Below are 16811 nucleotides of genomic sequence, written 5' to 3'. Positions count from 1 at the left end.
TTCCAGGTGTACAATACAGGTAAAACTGTCCCACTTAGGGTTTTTGTTCATAACACACAGAAATAACCTTGAGCCTGAGACTGCTAAAACATTTCTATTATTGATAGACAGGTAGCATTAGGTTTCAAGGAGTGTATGTGCTCTTTCTTTGTCAACCCTTCACCAACTGGGACCGCCTGACAATCAGTTGTACAGTGAATACCAGCATTACTGTTACCCTATTGTTGTGCCTACTCAGCAACAGCAACCATTAAAATACAGTACGCCTTAGTAAAGACACAGTACACAATTTATAACTTTGGCTGACTTTGTGTGTACTGTAGATAGTTGTGTAATAACGCCTGTACTGTAGTGAGCCCACTAGTGTCACGTTAGATTTGAAGTGTTGTGTGTATGTACAGGTATTGTACCTATGTAACTGTGTGCTTCTTAATGTTTTAATTCCTACGTTACAATGAGTGGAAGGATTAAGAGAAAATTTGTGGTGGTGTGTGTGAAACTAAAGACTTTGAAAAGACGAGAAAGGAGAAATATTAAAAAAACTTGCTATCGAGTATAGAATTGGTGAAGCAGCAGTTGGAGACTGGCGTAGAAACAGAGAGAAAACTGGGAAGTTTTCATCAAATAAGTGTTCTATTTCATCATTTGAACAGAAGACAATGAAGAAATCTTGAGTACGAAAAAAGGAGTAAAGCTTTGTCCGTTTGGTTTACTCAACAATGACAAAAAGGAAGTCCAATTTCAGGAACTACTATGCAAGAAAAAGCTGTAATTTTTAGAAATGACTTGCAGCAAGGTGAGGACGATTTTACTGCAAGTTCAGTGTGGTTGAATTATTGGAAGAAGAGATACAGCATAAGGTAGTTTAAAACTCGCGGAGAAAAACTTCCTGTGGATTCTCAAACTGTTATACAATTTTGAGAGATATAAAATAAAAATTATACAAGAAGAAAACCTTACTTCTCATCATGTGTATAACTGCGATGAAAGAGGGGTAAATTAGAAAATTCTTCCATATAAAACTCTAGCCTCAAGAGAAGAAAGGGCTGCCCAGACTACAAAAAACGAAGAGAGGTCAGCAGTTCTTGCTACATCAAATGCAAGTGGAGACCATAAACTGAAGCTGCTCGTAATAGCAAAGTCTGCTAAGCCTAGAGCTTTAAAAATGATCACTTCTTCTGCACTGTTTGTTACAAATATCCACCAGAAATCTGTCTGAATGGACAAAAAAAATTTTTTTTTTAACAAGTGATTTTTCGAAGATTCTGTTCCAGAAGCCAAACGATAGCTTTTTTTAAAAACAGCTTCCTTTCCAAAGCTATTCTACCATTTGGCAACACTGGTTTACACCTTGATGAGAAGGAATGAACAATGTAACGGTACTCGCACAGTGTTCTTATCCACTAATGTGATGAGTTTAATAGAATCTATGGATCAAACAGTTTCATAATGCTTCAAAAAAATAAATAAATAATGAATTAAAAACACCCACTCTATGGTAAAAGACTTAGTTTACTGGTCAGTCAATTAATGGTCTGAAATAAAGGCAGACCCTAAAAAAAATCTGTGAACCAAATTTTACGGAAAAAATGGATAACTACAGTACAGACAAAGATGACCTACCATTGGAAGAACTGATAAAAAACTGGCTTGATGTGAAATTGCGAATGCAAGTGATGTTTCATAATGGAACAGTGACAAACTGTTTATAGTGGATGTATTTGCAACAGTTGGAATAATTAATGAACTCACTGAAGACAGTTACGATACGGTATTACCTGAAGAAGTTGTGCCAGGGATTACTCACACTGGGGGTTTGGCAGTGCTAAATGGGACATTGCATTATATTGAGCATCAAGTAGAAGCTACTATCTTAGAAGATAGCATGACAATACCAAATTAGGTAATGTATCATTTAATACAATACTATTTGCTGTGTATCTGGTGTTTCACTAGAAGTCTGCACATTTAAATACCTGCAAACCCCCATGGATGAAGGAATACATATCATACTATCTTAAACATTCACACTTACCAAAATATTACCAAGTACAAACTGGTGCCTATTCTGATGAAACATTTTGCTTAAAAGCTGCCTATTTGTAAAATGTCAGTACCTTTCAATAATTTATAATTCATTAGAAAATTTAGAGAGTGGAGTAAACACAATGGACTTTAATTCATGTTAAAACTACGGGTTTTATTAAATATACAAATTTTTTCTCTGATCAAAATTCTGGAACACACTCCATTCTAACAAGTATTGATAGTAAATCATATATGGGTTTCTGTGACACTGAAACAATGCACAAAACCAGAAAGTCATTTCTGGAGGAAAGTCAACACTGAAGTGGCAAAAAAGCTACTGAGTTAAAGTTCCTTGCACTATTAAAAACAGGAACACTAAATTATAACTTCATAGTTAATTATCATTTCAAAGTAGTAGAAATATCACATTAAACTCCGCTACATCTGTTTAACGTATACCATAATTCTGAATTAATATTAATTGTCTGCATGAAGATGTTGAAATGTAAACTTTGTATTGTCTTGAACTAAGCTGCTATGTTTGGCAGTGACAAGCCAGGGAAGGTGGTGCTGTTTAGATAAATTATGAGAGAAATTCTCTATACGTATGGTGTTGGACAGTTTTAGCATTTATGTTGAAACTTACACAGTTCTGAAATACTTGTGGAGCAAGGAGTTAACATAAACCAAGGAGATTATTGAATCTGACTGTTGGTGTTTTTCATTTATGACAAACTGAATCCATTATGAAAATTTCTGCTAAGATGAAAATGTGAACTTTGAGATCAGTGACAATATACAAGACCCGACACTCCCAATTTGCAGAAAACTTGTCACCAGAGAAACTTCAAATCAAAAAGGTGTGTAAATTAATGTTCGTTATTTTAAAATAAAAATTCTGTGAAATTAATACCTGTGGTACAGTCTGACAACTAAAAGTTAACTGCAAGCTGCACCCTGAAATATAAACTACTTAACACAGATGTAATAACGAATGTGACATATCACTTACAGCTGTGATGGACTTGGTGACCTCACATCATCGCCCAAATTAGATGACTCATGCTGCTGGAATATGCGTCTGGCTTCAGGACTTGGATTCAGATTCTGACTGCTACTGCTGCTAAAAACCAGACTTGCTCCACTGCCCAGCTGGCTGTTCAAACTCCCACCTGAAACTAACTCACAGTTAATGACCATCCTTTCAAAGAGCCTCAAAAAGGATACATACTAAAATACATGCAAATGAGAAAAGCCAAGAGCTTTATATTAATATCAACAAAACACAAGAGTTATTTGTCAGATGGGAATATACACAATATTTTGACTGGGAATATACACAGTATCATACAATGCTGTAGACTGCAGAACCAGATTACTTACACGCAGAAATTAAGTGAAACCATGGAATTATATTTATTTTGAACAAATAATAATGAAAGCATAACTTGATTCTATCTATGTCCCGAATTCAATTATATCAATGCTTTAGGTGAAATGCAAGTTTTGATATGTTGGAAAATGAATATATTTCCATCTTTTAATTGACTCCCATAATAACCAATAATGTAATGTGCACAGTTTTCTTAATTTATTCTGGTCACGGAGATAGAAGAAAGCAATTTCCTTTCATATTAGGTGTTTAGTGGTGTGAATTTGATCCATTTACATGAAAAGTAGTGCCACAGCAATATAAGAACATGAGGATCACAGCCGCCACATACTATAGCCTAACATGAGAGAGATTCTCCAAAGCTTCATTTTTTACATTGTTTAATGAGGAACGATTTAGTACCCTTTCAGTTTTGTGGAAAGGATTGTTGTAGGAATCATGTAATAGGATTTTCTGAACATCTAGCTTTTTCCAGAACTGCAATATTTCAGTGTGACTGAGTGCAACCGTACTGGCACTTGCATGTAAGGACATTCTTAAAAGTTCATTTATTAACAATGAAGTGCCTCAATGGTGGAATGGCTGTAAGAGGCATATGGATCTTAACTCACATCACCAGCCCCCAAAGTCATCTGATCTTGTGCTAGGTTTATTTTTGACACTCTCATTCCAACAACTTTGGGTGAATTGTCATGACACATATTAGCTGTAGCAACTGCAGTCATGCTTAATGAAGTATCAGACAAGTTTGATGATTATTTGGGTGTTTGTTATGTATCTGGTGACATATAAATTAAGCATTCACGTAAAAGATACATCCCTGTAAAATCCAAAGGTTCCTTTGAAAATAAAAACTTTGTAGATCTATGCATAATTAAAAATTGCCACAAGTTGTGTGTTCATTCATCTCGAGCACAAAATCGAACATTTTTTTGAAACACCTTGCATGTAGAGTACCTGGGTACTGATTGAGTTACATGCTGTATGGGAAAACAAATTAGTCAGACAAATACTGAAATCAGTATACACAAGTTAAATGGGAGTGTCAGTTTTTCTTTTACTCCCCTGATATGTCACAATACAACAATCTTAAAACAGAGAAAAAAGTGCAACTATAGCAAAGATAAAAAAAAAAAAAAAAAAAATCCTGGCAAAGTTAACTGAGTTTTTATTTAAGATAACACTATATCAACACTGACAGTATGTCAAAATGGCCATCATTATAAACACAGGCCTTGGTTTTAAGATTTCTCATTTTTACTTGTTATATCCTGAGGAGGCTTTATTTTGTGCATTATCATACACAGGTAGATCTGAGACGAAATTTTGTTTGTGTTTGCACCCACACTAAGGTAGTCAGCTGCATGCCACAAAGATCTAAACCCGACATGTGTGAAAGTATCATGTGGCTAATCCGGTTGCATAGCACATAAGACAGTGTACTGTGTGCACAGTACAGAGATTGAAATAACATGAAGTATCAAAAAATTAAAAGCAAAGAACTCCTTTCCTCTGTTAATTATTTTTAAAGGAGTGATTCTTATCCCATAGAAGCAGGTTTCAGCAGTATCTACAATTAATCATGATTGTAACAGCAAAGAACTCTAATAGAGTGAAGTTAAAACACAGAAAGAAGTATTGGCCATTAAATTCTGTGACACACAAAAGTTTTTAGGTCAAGATTTCTCTATCTTCAAAATAGTATTCATTGAAACAAACTCCTTTCCCTCACTTCCTCCCCTTATCTTTGTGTCTTCAAATAATTTGTATGTTATTTTCTCTGATTTCCTATGTTTGAACTTTATATAAAGGAAATAAATCAAGTGAAAAACTGTTGGTTTATATCTATAAGCAGCCACACTTATAATTTAGAGCAGAACTAATGAGAATAGGATTGGGAAATATGCTGTCTTACACATAACAGAGAACACAGTCTGGCTATACTCAAAATAAGCAATAACTAATCTGTCACATGCAAATAAAATCCATCAATTATTCTAACTTGCTAAAAATGCAATGACACTGACATTTATGTCAAGATAAATTCAGCTTACATTATAAAGTCAGAGAAACTAACCGAGCTGTAAAATGCTGCCATTTGGACTGCTGCCAGTAGGGCTGCTGCTAACAGTTGGCTGGCTACTACTGCTACAGATGTGAGCAGACGAAGGGCCAGGCTGTGGTGCAAGAGAACAAATTGATTCCTGCTTCAGGGGCACTGAAGCACCTCCAACACTGTTCTGGCCTTTTGGAAGGTTAACTCCCAATGGCACATCAGGATCTGCCAACTGCTTGATTTGATACATCACACCTATGAAGCAAAACCAGATCTATAAATCAAAAGAACTAATATAATTTGGACACATAACACTACTGTTCTACAAGAAAGATCAACAGATGGCTACTAATACCATCACTGAAACAATAATACTTGACCACCATCTCCAGCAAATGCATATATCTTTATTATTTGTATGGCAGCAATTAACATCTCTCATATACACATGACAATTTTCAGAAAAACATCTACCACTCACAGGAAGTCCTGATTAGTGGATCAAGCCATAAATAACAACTTGGCTAATATCATCCATCCATCCATCCATCCATCCATCCATCCATCCATCCATCCATCCGAGATGTAAATATCTAGATTATTGTGCTGCAGCTTATTTTTGCCTCTTACCACAGCCAGAACACGGATGAGTGCAAATGTCACCCTCTCTTCTCAGAGGGAGGAGAAAAAAAATCTTCACACTTTAAGGACAATCTAACATTCATGTGGTGGCTGTTAATTACTTAACTTTGTAAGTAATGGAAAGCTATTTCAGAATGTAAAAGGTTTTTCTTTTCTCTTTGTTCCATTTAATCGTTTGTTACAGCTATCTGAATAACAACTATAAAGTGGATACACTACAATAAATTGCATTATCAAAGAAGAACTTTATTATTTCACATGGGATTAGTGGTGTTAAATTCCTAGACATTTATAAGTTGAGGCAAATGGCCATGATAAATGCTTGGGCAAATGCCTGCAATTCATAAAGCTTGAGCATTTATGCATTTTAAAGATAGACTAATAAGCTGTGCTTATAAAAAAAATTTAAGCTGAGTATTCCTATTGGAAAAGGAGTTTTCCAACACTGCTTCTTTAGTGGTTGGGTAACCAAGTTGAACAGCTGCTTGAGAGCTAGGGGAGAGTTATACAGGAAATAAACAGGACTGTAAACTTAACTTTTAACATCTTTAATGATGTCAATTTTATCTTCACAGCAGCATGGTCATAAGGAAGTACAGTACATAAAGAAAGGAGCAGACTGGTCTGTCTAAGATCTTGCTACATCTGAAAAAGCAGTTTATATATTGTATCATTACACAGCTGTTCAGCACTGTGTGTGTGTGTGTGTGTGTGTGTGTGTGTGTGTACTGGCCCCTATCACTACATGGGATATACTTGATTGCAGCAAGCCACAGAAAGACAGAAAATCTTCTCGGCCCAAAACATGTTTAAGAAATACAAAAAGATTATTTGAAGAGGATGATGAAGTTCAAGATGATTTTGAAGGCAAAGTGAACAGATTAAGATGACAAAGTTAAAGTTCAGCAGGAAGATTCAGAAACAGAGGAAGATAACAGTGACGATGAGACAAAATGAATAATTTCTATGATCACAGAGAGTACATTTCTGGGCCAACAATATTATCTGAAAGTTACTTGGACCTATAGGTGTAGACAAAGCATTAAGAATGCCTTTTGAATGCATGAATTGCCTCCAGAAGCCAGAGCTTCATTTTGGCATGGAAGATACAGAACTAGAGATAGCAAAATTTTGAGAAATAACATGGAATTACTGTTTTTTTTTTTTTTTTTTTTTTTTTTTTTTTTAGTGAAGTATCATAAAATCAGCAATTTTTACAAAGTATTGCAAAATTTGGAACTCTGTAGTATAAAAATGTCTTTAATATTAGGAAACTGCTGTCCTCAAGATTTATAACTGATAGCTACTGAATGCTGAAACTGAAGATTGACATATGAACTGCTCAAAGCTGAAATTTGTGAATAATCTTACACACGAGGTTTTAATGTATTTTATTAGGTCACTATATTGTGAGTTGTTTGGTACAAATTTTGCAAATATTTCAAACTAACTTCTCAATGAGTTAGAGACTTTAAACTTTCAACACAGCTCAAAAATCTATGGCAATACAATATTAACTTGCTCTCTTGTCGCGTATGTGTTGGAGGATAATTTGTGTTCCACTGCTATTTGTCCCCTTTCCTTGATCCTGTCACAAACGTTTCACGATAAGAACAATTTCAGGTAAGCCTCCTTGTGGAATTTATTCTCTTTAATTTTTATCTTCATGGTCGCTTCACAAGACATTCGTAAGAGGAAGCAATATATCAGTTGACCCAGGTGAAGAGAATCCAAAATAAAACTTGAATTTACCATATGTCTCTGTTGTAATCTCATCAAAATGTTTGAAAATGAATAATTTCACACAGGAGAAACTATAAAGTGCAAACTAATTATTTAAATAAATAAATTTTCCAAATAGATTACAATAGTCCTGAAAATCTGTGTTTTTGAATTTTTAATAACATGCAACAAGGTAATAGGAAGGAGCGTGGAGAACAGCTATTTTTTGAGACAAGTTTGTATCATTTGCAGTGTTATAAAATTGTTATTGACTTAGGTGAACTACTCATACCTCAATTATCTATTGCTTGCACCACACAGTTTTAATTTTTAATTTTACAAGTATTCTCAGAACTACCAAAATTCACAAGCACAAATTTTCCGTAGTGTCTGGATTGGGCTAGGAATCTATGAGGCGACGAGAAATTATTTTAAACTTTTTAATCCATTTCACTGAAAAGTGTTTTCTTTAAATAATTATGCATCATCTGGATGACTCAGGAATTGATATTGATCTTCATAAGAAACTTAAATATTATGGGCCAAAATGTGAAGAAGAATCAGAAGACTAAAGCAGAAACACAGGCAATGGAACTCTTGGTTTACATTATTTTACTGTTTTAGAGACCATTGAGCCTGGCATAATTCTCTGCGAGTTATTTCCATCTTAACTACTATTTTTTTTCCTCAATTATGTTCTACATATTCATTTGAGCTAAAAATCTTCGTCTCTCTTTTTATCAATTGAATTATATCCAGTCGATTATCTAAGGGCTTTCATTTCACATTCTTCTACTCACTTTTCATCCTCCACTTATCCATAGAGCAGTGGATGTATAGTAATAAAACTACACATGTATTGGCATAACCTGCGGTCCAAACGCATACAAATATGTGCAGTAATTGTTATCCTGCAGGTAAAAGTGAGCGCGCTTGCAGACATTTGCGAGCTATCCGTGAATTTCCACAATAATAATTGCTTTGCATATCTCCAGCATGTTTAACAAACATTAGTCAAGTCCCTACACATACATACCCATTTTATTTACTTATATTTTGGGATGGACTTTTTACTTGGCAAACATTGATTGGTTTGAGAATGGGCATAATCCAAAACCGGTCACTGACTAAATATCCATCCATTTTAGTTGCAACTCCGGCTCTTCTTTTTGCATCGTAACTGCTTTGTAGTTGAAAATTTTTTTAACGACAACAGCAATCTCATTTTATGCTCTTCATCAAATTGTGTTACCTGTGGTCATGAACTCTCATGTCTATTTAAGTCTGTGGACATTCTTAATTATACTCAACAATACACCACATCTGGGAGTTGGTTTTGCAGTCTCCAAAATTTTTTTAATTCAATAGCAGAGGTAAAAGTCATTAATAATAGATTAATAATAATTCCCTTTGAATGTGCAAATAAAGCATACACTTTAATTAATGCCCAATACCAGTCAATGAGGATAACCGTAAAAAACCTGAAGGAGTTAATGACGCTTGGGAAATGTTAGAAAGCACCATCTCGAAAATTCCCTCAAACCATGTTAAAAATTTTAATGGTAGACTTTAATGCTCAATTAGGTAAAGAGAAAAAATAAGAAAACTGTGGGTGGACAAACCAAAATAGTCAAAGACATGTTGAAACGTGCAAAAATTTTAACCTTCAAGTCATATTTTAAAAAGAACCCTTCGAAACAAAAACTTGGCGGGTACCCAATAAATTTATTGGTTAACTTCAAATTGATGATGCAGCAATTTCATACCTAAATACATAGAAAGTTTAAACGTCCAAGTTAGGAAAGGGGCTAATATTGATTCTTACCGCTATTTAACGCGAATAAATGTAAAACCTCAACCTCAACCTCACAGGTCATGGCCTCATCTGTAGCAGACCAGCCCATGGGAAGCACTAGCGAACCAACAGGTGGGCAACCCACGAACGTATGCTCAGGACTGGTGCAGCAATCTTCAGCAGCCCTGAGTCTGTTTCTGATTCCAGCAGATTCCACTCTGGCTTTATGAAGCCACTGGTCATCATGAAAAACATTGCAACAAGATGTATTCTGACATGACAGCATAGGTTCTTTAAATAGCGGTTGGGGGGGGGGAGAGAGAGAATGTGAATTGTTCAGAGGTGAAGTAATTACCATTTAACTGCACCAGAAATTGTATACCCAGAAACGTGTGCAGGTATGGATGCGTGTGTGTTAAGAATGTTGTAGCAGTTCTGGAACATTTATTCAATGTTAATTCCTTTGAGTTTTAGGGTACGGCTTAATATTTACATTCTCCTCCAATGATGTACAGCAGTGCCAGTGCTGCTACAATGACTATTCTCTCTTCATTTTGACTTTCCCCACCGAAAGGCGCACTTAAAAATGGAAGTCCTTGTCTCATTGGGAGGTTGAGATTAACAAGTAGCTCAATAGGAGACTTGCGACTTCTGCATATTATAACATTTGATTAACACAATACTGGCAGAATGCAACTACATACATCTTTATCCATCAGCTCAAAATTTTCCGTTAGCCTACTCGGATAGCCATACCTCCCAACAATATCTTTGCTGTATAGGGATAGTTAGAATAAGAATCATTACAAATATTTTATTTCCATGTTTATGCCATTTAAGGAACCTACACACTTGGCCTCCATCCTGACGAAACAGAAGGGTTTCCAGCCTAGGAGCGGGTGACCCCTGCAGTAAGAGCCATCTGTCTGATATGAGCATAAAACACGATTCATCTGGAAAGGCCAACTGTCACCACTCAGTGGATGTCCAGTTGCGGTACTGGCACACTAATTCCAGCCTTTGTCACTGACGAACAGCAATCAAAAAGGGTGTGTGAACCAAGGATCTGCTGTGGAGGCCCATACACAGCAAAGTTCACTGAATGGTCGATGAGGAGAGACTGCTGGTAGCCCCTTGGTTAATCTGGGCAGTCAATTGCTTGCATGTCTATTTGCTCATACACATCTCTGTAGTCGTCTTTCACCCGTATCATCTATGGTACGTGGTGCACCAAAGTTGCCTCGGCACTGGTTTTGGATAGCATCATTTTGCCACGCACAGTATACTTGAACCAGGGTTGCAAGCGAACAGTTTACAAATTAGTCATTTCAGAAATGCATCTACCCTTGACCCAATAGCCAATAATCACGCCCATTTGGACGTCAGATAAATTGCTCCGTTTCCACACTATGACAAATGCACTGTTGTCCACATCCCACCATGCTTTACATACACTCCACTGATAGTGCTGCCACCTGTCATCTGTAAGTGGTTATAGCATGTCGATGTTGAACATGGGTGATGGTCCCATTAATGCGACTGGCCCATACATAAATCACAAAGGTTCACATACAACTAAATAAACAATACAAATATGAAAGAGCATTTTAAGTATGACAGTTACAATAAAGTACTGCTATCAACATATTAAACGCCAAAATTTAAATACACGATAGTAGCGTTTGCTAGTGTATGGTACATTAGTTTAAGAACAAATTTTAGCCTGATACACAAAAATTAGACACATTAATCTACTCTAGATTATACTTACTGGGCATCCTGCAAAAACATGCAGAAATGTTCGCAGTCGTTTGAGAAGCAAACTCTGAACTCTGCGAGGTTGTGTTCATCTCGCTTCTTACTTTCCTGATATGGCCTCACACTGCAGCAGTTCATCAACCACATGAACAGTATAGGTCCCAACATTAAATTTACTGTTGAAATGGAGAAGTATGGCAAGCTTCCATTCTTGGATGTTTTAGTTCAGCATAAGGCTGGCTTAGTCACTCAGTGTACAGGAAATCTATGCACACTGACCAGCAATTGAATGACAACAGTTTCCACCGCCCAGGGAAAAAGATTATTTCCGACAGCGACCATCTAGAGTTTGAATTACAGCATTTGAACTGCATGTTCAGGGAAAACTTTTACACCAAGGGAGAAATTGCAAAAGCTTTTAGTTGTCACCAACAAAGACTCCTTGTGAATTGGCGGAAGAAGCAAAGCTCGCTGCATTCTTTCCATACTGTGGAACAATGGCTAGCAAGACAGCAAACATGCTAAATAGATGTGGACCAAGACCATTATTCTACCTTATCGCCAAGATGCAAGATATGTTGCACCCTGTTACAGACAACACAAGTCTTACAGAGTTCCTGGCATGAATAGTGTCCTGTGAAAATGTGGTATCATTTACATTCGGCAAACTATTCGCACTGTTGCTGAGTGTTGTGCAAAGCACTCATGGCGTAATAAACAAAGGAATCTTGAGAAGTCTACCATAGCTGAACATTACCTAGAAAATGGACAGAAATACAATTTGAAACAACAAGAGTTCTGATTCAAACATCATTATATTGAGATTCTGTTATCAAAGTGGCCAAAAACAGAATAAGCAGCAAAGAGTTTAGCAGAGACCAGGGATACACACGTAGTAGAGCACGAGGATAGGCTTAGAACATAGAGCAAAACCAAAGACAAAAGGTTTCACATTCACAGGGAGGTGAGTGTGGCACTTTCGAAGATCGTGTTACCTGACATCGCTTGGTCCTGCAGCAGGACAGAGCTGCTATGAGTTGACCAACTTGCCTTCTAGGCATGTGTCGCTTTGGTTCTTCTGGAAGGTTCCAGACACTGTTACTGCATCTATTTAAGCAGAACATGGTGCCAGCCACAGCTGTCACTGACTAACTCCTGATGACAAAGGCGGGGACAGCCATTAAAAGCTCAAGTATTTTACTTGGAGTGACATGGCTTGTAAACTAAGAAGATTTTATTAAAGACATAGATACTGAAGTTACAATGACCAACGGTTGAAGGGTATGAAGTGGACACCACAAATGACTGACAGTAGAATTTTGCCGGTCACATTTATTTTTCTGGATATCAGCGAAGTATTTTGCTGGAATAAAAGATAATGGAATTGTTTTATAACCATGAATATCAACATTTTCAGTTTTTCTCTGTTTTCCTTTGCTCTTCCCCATTGTTCAAAACACCCTGTGATTTCTGTACAGTGCACTGAAACGTATTCTATCAGACCACCTCTTATGAAAACCATCAACATGTAAATCACTCTCATAACATATTGACAATATTATGAAATTGATTGCTGCTACTCACCACATAGCGGAGATGCCAAGTCACAGTCAGGCACATCAAAAATACTGTCAAACAAAGCTTTTGCCCAAACAGGCCTTCATCAGAATTAGGCAAAACAAACACACACACACACACACACACACACACACACACACACACACACACACACAGAGAGAGAGAGAGAGAGAGAGAGAGAGAGAGAGAGAGAGAGAGACTAGTCTCTCACTGCCAACGTCAGACTGAGTCTGACGATGTGCTCTCTCGCACACGCGTTTTTGTGTGTGTGTGTGTGTGTGTGTGTGTGTGTGTGTGTGTGGGGGGGGGGGGGGGGGGGGGTTCTGACTTTTTTTGAAGGCATGTTTGATTGAATGATTTGTTTGTTGTGCCTCCTTTGACTCAGTGCCTCTGCTACGTGGGGAATAGTGACTACCCTTTTCCTAATACTGTCACTATTCCATCCTGGATTTTTCATAACATATTGAACAATTTTTAAGATTTGTCACTAGGTTCACCAACTGTGAACACGCACTGGTCTTAAGCTATGTACACAGAAATAAATTGCAGGATACTGTGACTGCCATTTACTTAAAAACCAAATGGAACACCAATATTCAGAAAACCTACCTTCTCTCCTGAAGTGAACACCAAACACATCAGGAAGCTTTTGCATCAAAATTTCTGCCATTTGTAATGCTCCAACTACAATTCTGAGATCCTGAGAAGCCATCATTCCAGCAATATGGCTAGATACTACCTGGTTTTTTAGTACCTCCTGCATAAATACATTGCAAAAACATCAATTTTCCACATTTAATGAAGAGTGCTTATAAAGTCTATTGCGAAAAGAAATCCACTAAACATACTAGCAAGAGAACATAATTTGAATTTTCACTCATTAAAATTCTATTAATAACACTTACTGAAATTCCACTGTCATCTCTTAAATTAAGCACAAGTAACATACAGAAAACCGTGACAGTTTTAACATGAAATGTAAAAATTTCTGTGACCTAAGCTATTGTTCAGCTTCATTCAACTACCAATTTTTTACTTTTGTTTAGAACATGATAGAAGGATTAGAAATACATAGGTACTAAAATTGTGGAAGAGAGAATGTAATACAATCTAGCTGGATTCAAAGTAAATTCTATACGAATTAAATTTACAAAATTTGGCATAACTACACACAGTGTTGATAATGGATGATATATCATCAAGAGAAACACCAATACTGTGTCTTAAGAAACATTTATTTTTACTGTCTTTATGACAAATGACTGACAAACAGTTTTGAGTTCATTTAATGCTTACTTCAATAAAAAAAAGATTCAGATACATCATAAATTGTGGAAAGTAAAATATGAAGATAATTTTTAAATATGACTGAATCAAGTCGTCATCCATACATGGTTATGTAACTGTAACAATAAACGACTCTTTAAGTGTTGCTGTCGGCTATGCTACATGGGACATGTAGTAGTGGTTAGCAGTGGATGGTGTGCAGCCTCGTCATCAGTGCAAATCCGATCACCAACAAATATTTGTTACCTAGTATTTATGCTGTAGGAAACTTCTTGTATAATAATGTAAATACTTTAGGATTAAAGGACACCACTCACCAAAAAGCAGAAGCACTGAGTTGTCGATAGAAACAACAGAAGAAAAACTTGCCAGCTTTCACACACACACACACACACACACACACACACACACACACACACACACAACCACTAAATGGCACTGGCTAGACCTGACAGTGCCAATGCTATTTTGTAGCAGATGAACTGGTTGTGGTGTGGCTAGCGTCAGGTGGGGAAGTGGGGAGAGGAACTGGGGGTGGGTGGCTGCGGCTCTGAGGGTGGTGGCCAGTTTGCCAGTCAGCTATGCGGGAGGGAGGGGTAGCAGGTATATGAGATGGCATGATTGTAGTGCCCAGTGGGAAGTGGCACATGCTGAAGATGACTTGGGAGAAGTAGCACATGCTAGAGGCGACATGGGGGTGTGGATTAGCAGGAGTTGATAGGATGGAGGAAGGGGAAACTGCTGGGTGGAGGGTGCAGGAACAGAGGGTTACTTGAGATTGAGGCCCAGGGTGATAATGGGAGCAGATGTGTTGCAAGTATAACTGCCATCTGCACAGTTCAGATAAGTCAGTGGTGGAGGGGAGGATACTGAGCACTTGGGTTATGAAGCAGACATTGAAATTGGGCATGTTGTGCACAGCTGCATGTTGTGCTACTGGGTGATCAACTCTGTTCTTGACAACAGTTTGGCAGTGGCCATTCATTCTTATGGACAGCTGGTTGTTACACATACCAACACATGAGGTCTGTTCAAAATCTGTACACAGAATTTTTCTATGCTTATTGTGCATGGTCTCCTTTGAAATACTCTCCTACACAATTGATTCACCACGCCCAATGTGTTTCCACTTCTGGAAGCAGTCTTGGTACACCACCTGCTGGAGCATGTGAAGCACTGTCTGCAAATATTCTTTTATCTTATCTATCATTGCAAATCTTTGTCCTTTTAGTGGAGTTTTTAACTTTGGAAATTAAAAAAAAAAAAAATAATAGTCTGCAGGGGCCAGATCCAGAGAATAGGCAGGATGAAGCAGCACAGTGATTTCGTGTTTTGTGCTACAGTCACGCACCAATAGGGATGTGTGTGTGTGTGTGTGTGTGTGTGTGTGTGTGTGTGTGTGTGTTATTGTGATGCAAGAGCCATGAACTGTCTAGTCACATTTCAGGCTGCTTCCTTCTCACATTTTCTCGCAGGTGAGAAACACATCCTGATAGTACCATCTATTGACAGACCGTCCTTGTAGCACGAATTCAAGATGAACTAATCCTTCAAAATCAAGAAAAATATCAGCATGGATCTGAAATTTGACCTGACCTGGCAAGCTCTGTTTGGTCTTTGAGAGCCTTTCCCAACCCATTGTGAAGATTGAACCTTGGTCTCAACATCGTAATGTCTCATCACCAGTTACGATTCTCTTAAGAAACATCTTGTTCTTGAACTTAGCGGCAACATGATGCATTCGAAGATGATGATTCAGGATTTCAAGTCATGACTGGTGGGTTGATTTGGAGGGAGGGACCAAACAGCGAGATCATCGGTCCGTCAGATGAGGAATGAGTGGGGAAGGAAATCAGGTGTGCCCTTGCCTGAAATGATTTCAAGAAATCACCGAAAACATAAATCAGGATTGCCGGAGATGGATTTGAGCAGTCGTCCTCCCGAATGAGAGTCCAGTGTGACAACCATTGCGCCACCTCTCGCTTGGTCATGACATGATCCAACTGAAATGTTACATACTTCAGCAATCTCTGACAGCCATTCTTCGATTGGCACGCACAATTTCATTGACGTTCTCGACGTGAGTGTTGTTGATAGAAATTGCAGGGTGTCCTGAACAAGGGTCACCTTTAACTTCCCTCCAGTCATTTTTAAACTGCATGACCCATTTGTAACACTGACTACAGCTTAAGCACTGATCATACACTTCCTGCATCAATTGGTGTGTCTACGTACTGGTTTTCTTGAATTTAATGCAAAATGTAATTCATATGCGTTGCTCCTCTATCTCTGCCATCTCAAAATTTGCTAACTGTTCAACACAATGTTCTACTCAATACAGCACTGAACAATAACTAACAGACATACAACAATGAAACTTCCAGCACTTACACATTAAAAACAGCTGTGTGCAGGGATGCCAACTGCATTTCACTCCAACTCGCCATTTGTGTGAAATTACAAATGTTACAGAATTTTGTTGAACAGACCTTGTGCAGTGCTTGCAGCAGAGGTGGTAAATGACGTGCGGGTAATATAAGCTGTGGCAGGAG

General features: G+C 37.5%; 1 protein-coding gene across 4 annotated transcripts in view; it reads right to left on the bottom strand.

The window, feature by feature from the left end:
* The window catches only part of LOC124594785 (E3 ubiquitin-protein ligase TRIP12), a 232545-nt gene that overhangs the window by 93062 nt on the left and 122672 nt on the right, over positions 1-16811 (bottom strand). For 3 of the 4 annotated variants that reach the window (XM_047133192.1, XM_047133195.1, XM_047133196.1), the window contains exons 16-18: positions 13582-13729; positions 5499-5732; positions 3041-3206 (exon numbers count right to left, since the gene is read on the bottom strand). In XM_047133192.1, coding sequence (XP_046989148.1) covers positions 3041-3206; positions 5499-5732; positions 13582-13729 — 548 coding nt within the window. The remainder of the gene's footprint in view (positions 1-3040; positions 3207-5498; positions 5733-13581; positions 13730-16811) is intronic. The other variant, XM_047133193.1, reaches the window with a different exon arrangement.

The sequence above is a fragment of the Schistocerca americana genome, chromosome 2, assembly GCF_021461395.2.
Source record: "Schistocerca americana isolate TAMUIC-IGC-003095 chromosome 2, iqSchAmer2.1, whole genome shotgun sequence".
NCBI classification, from domain to species: domain Eukaryota; kingdom Metazoa; phylum Arthropoda; class Insecta; order Orthoptera; family Acrididae; genus Schistocerca; species Schistocerca americana.
Note: the sequence above shows the minus strand (reverse complement) of the source record. Positions and strands in the feature narration are given on the sequence as shown.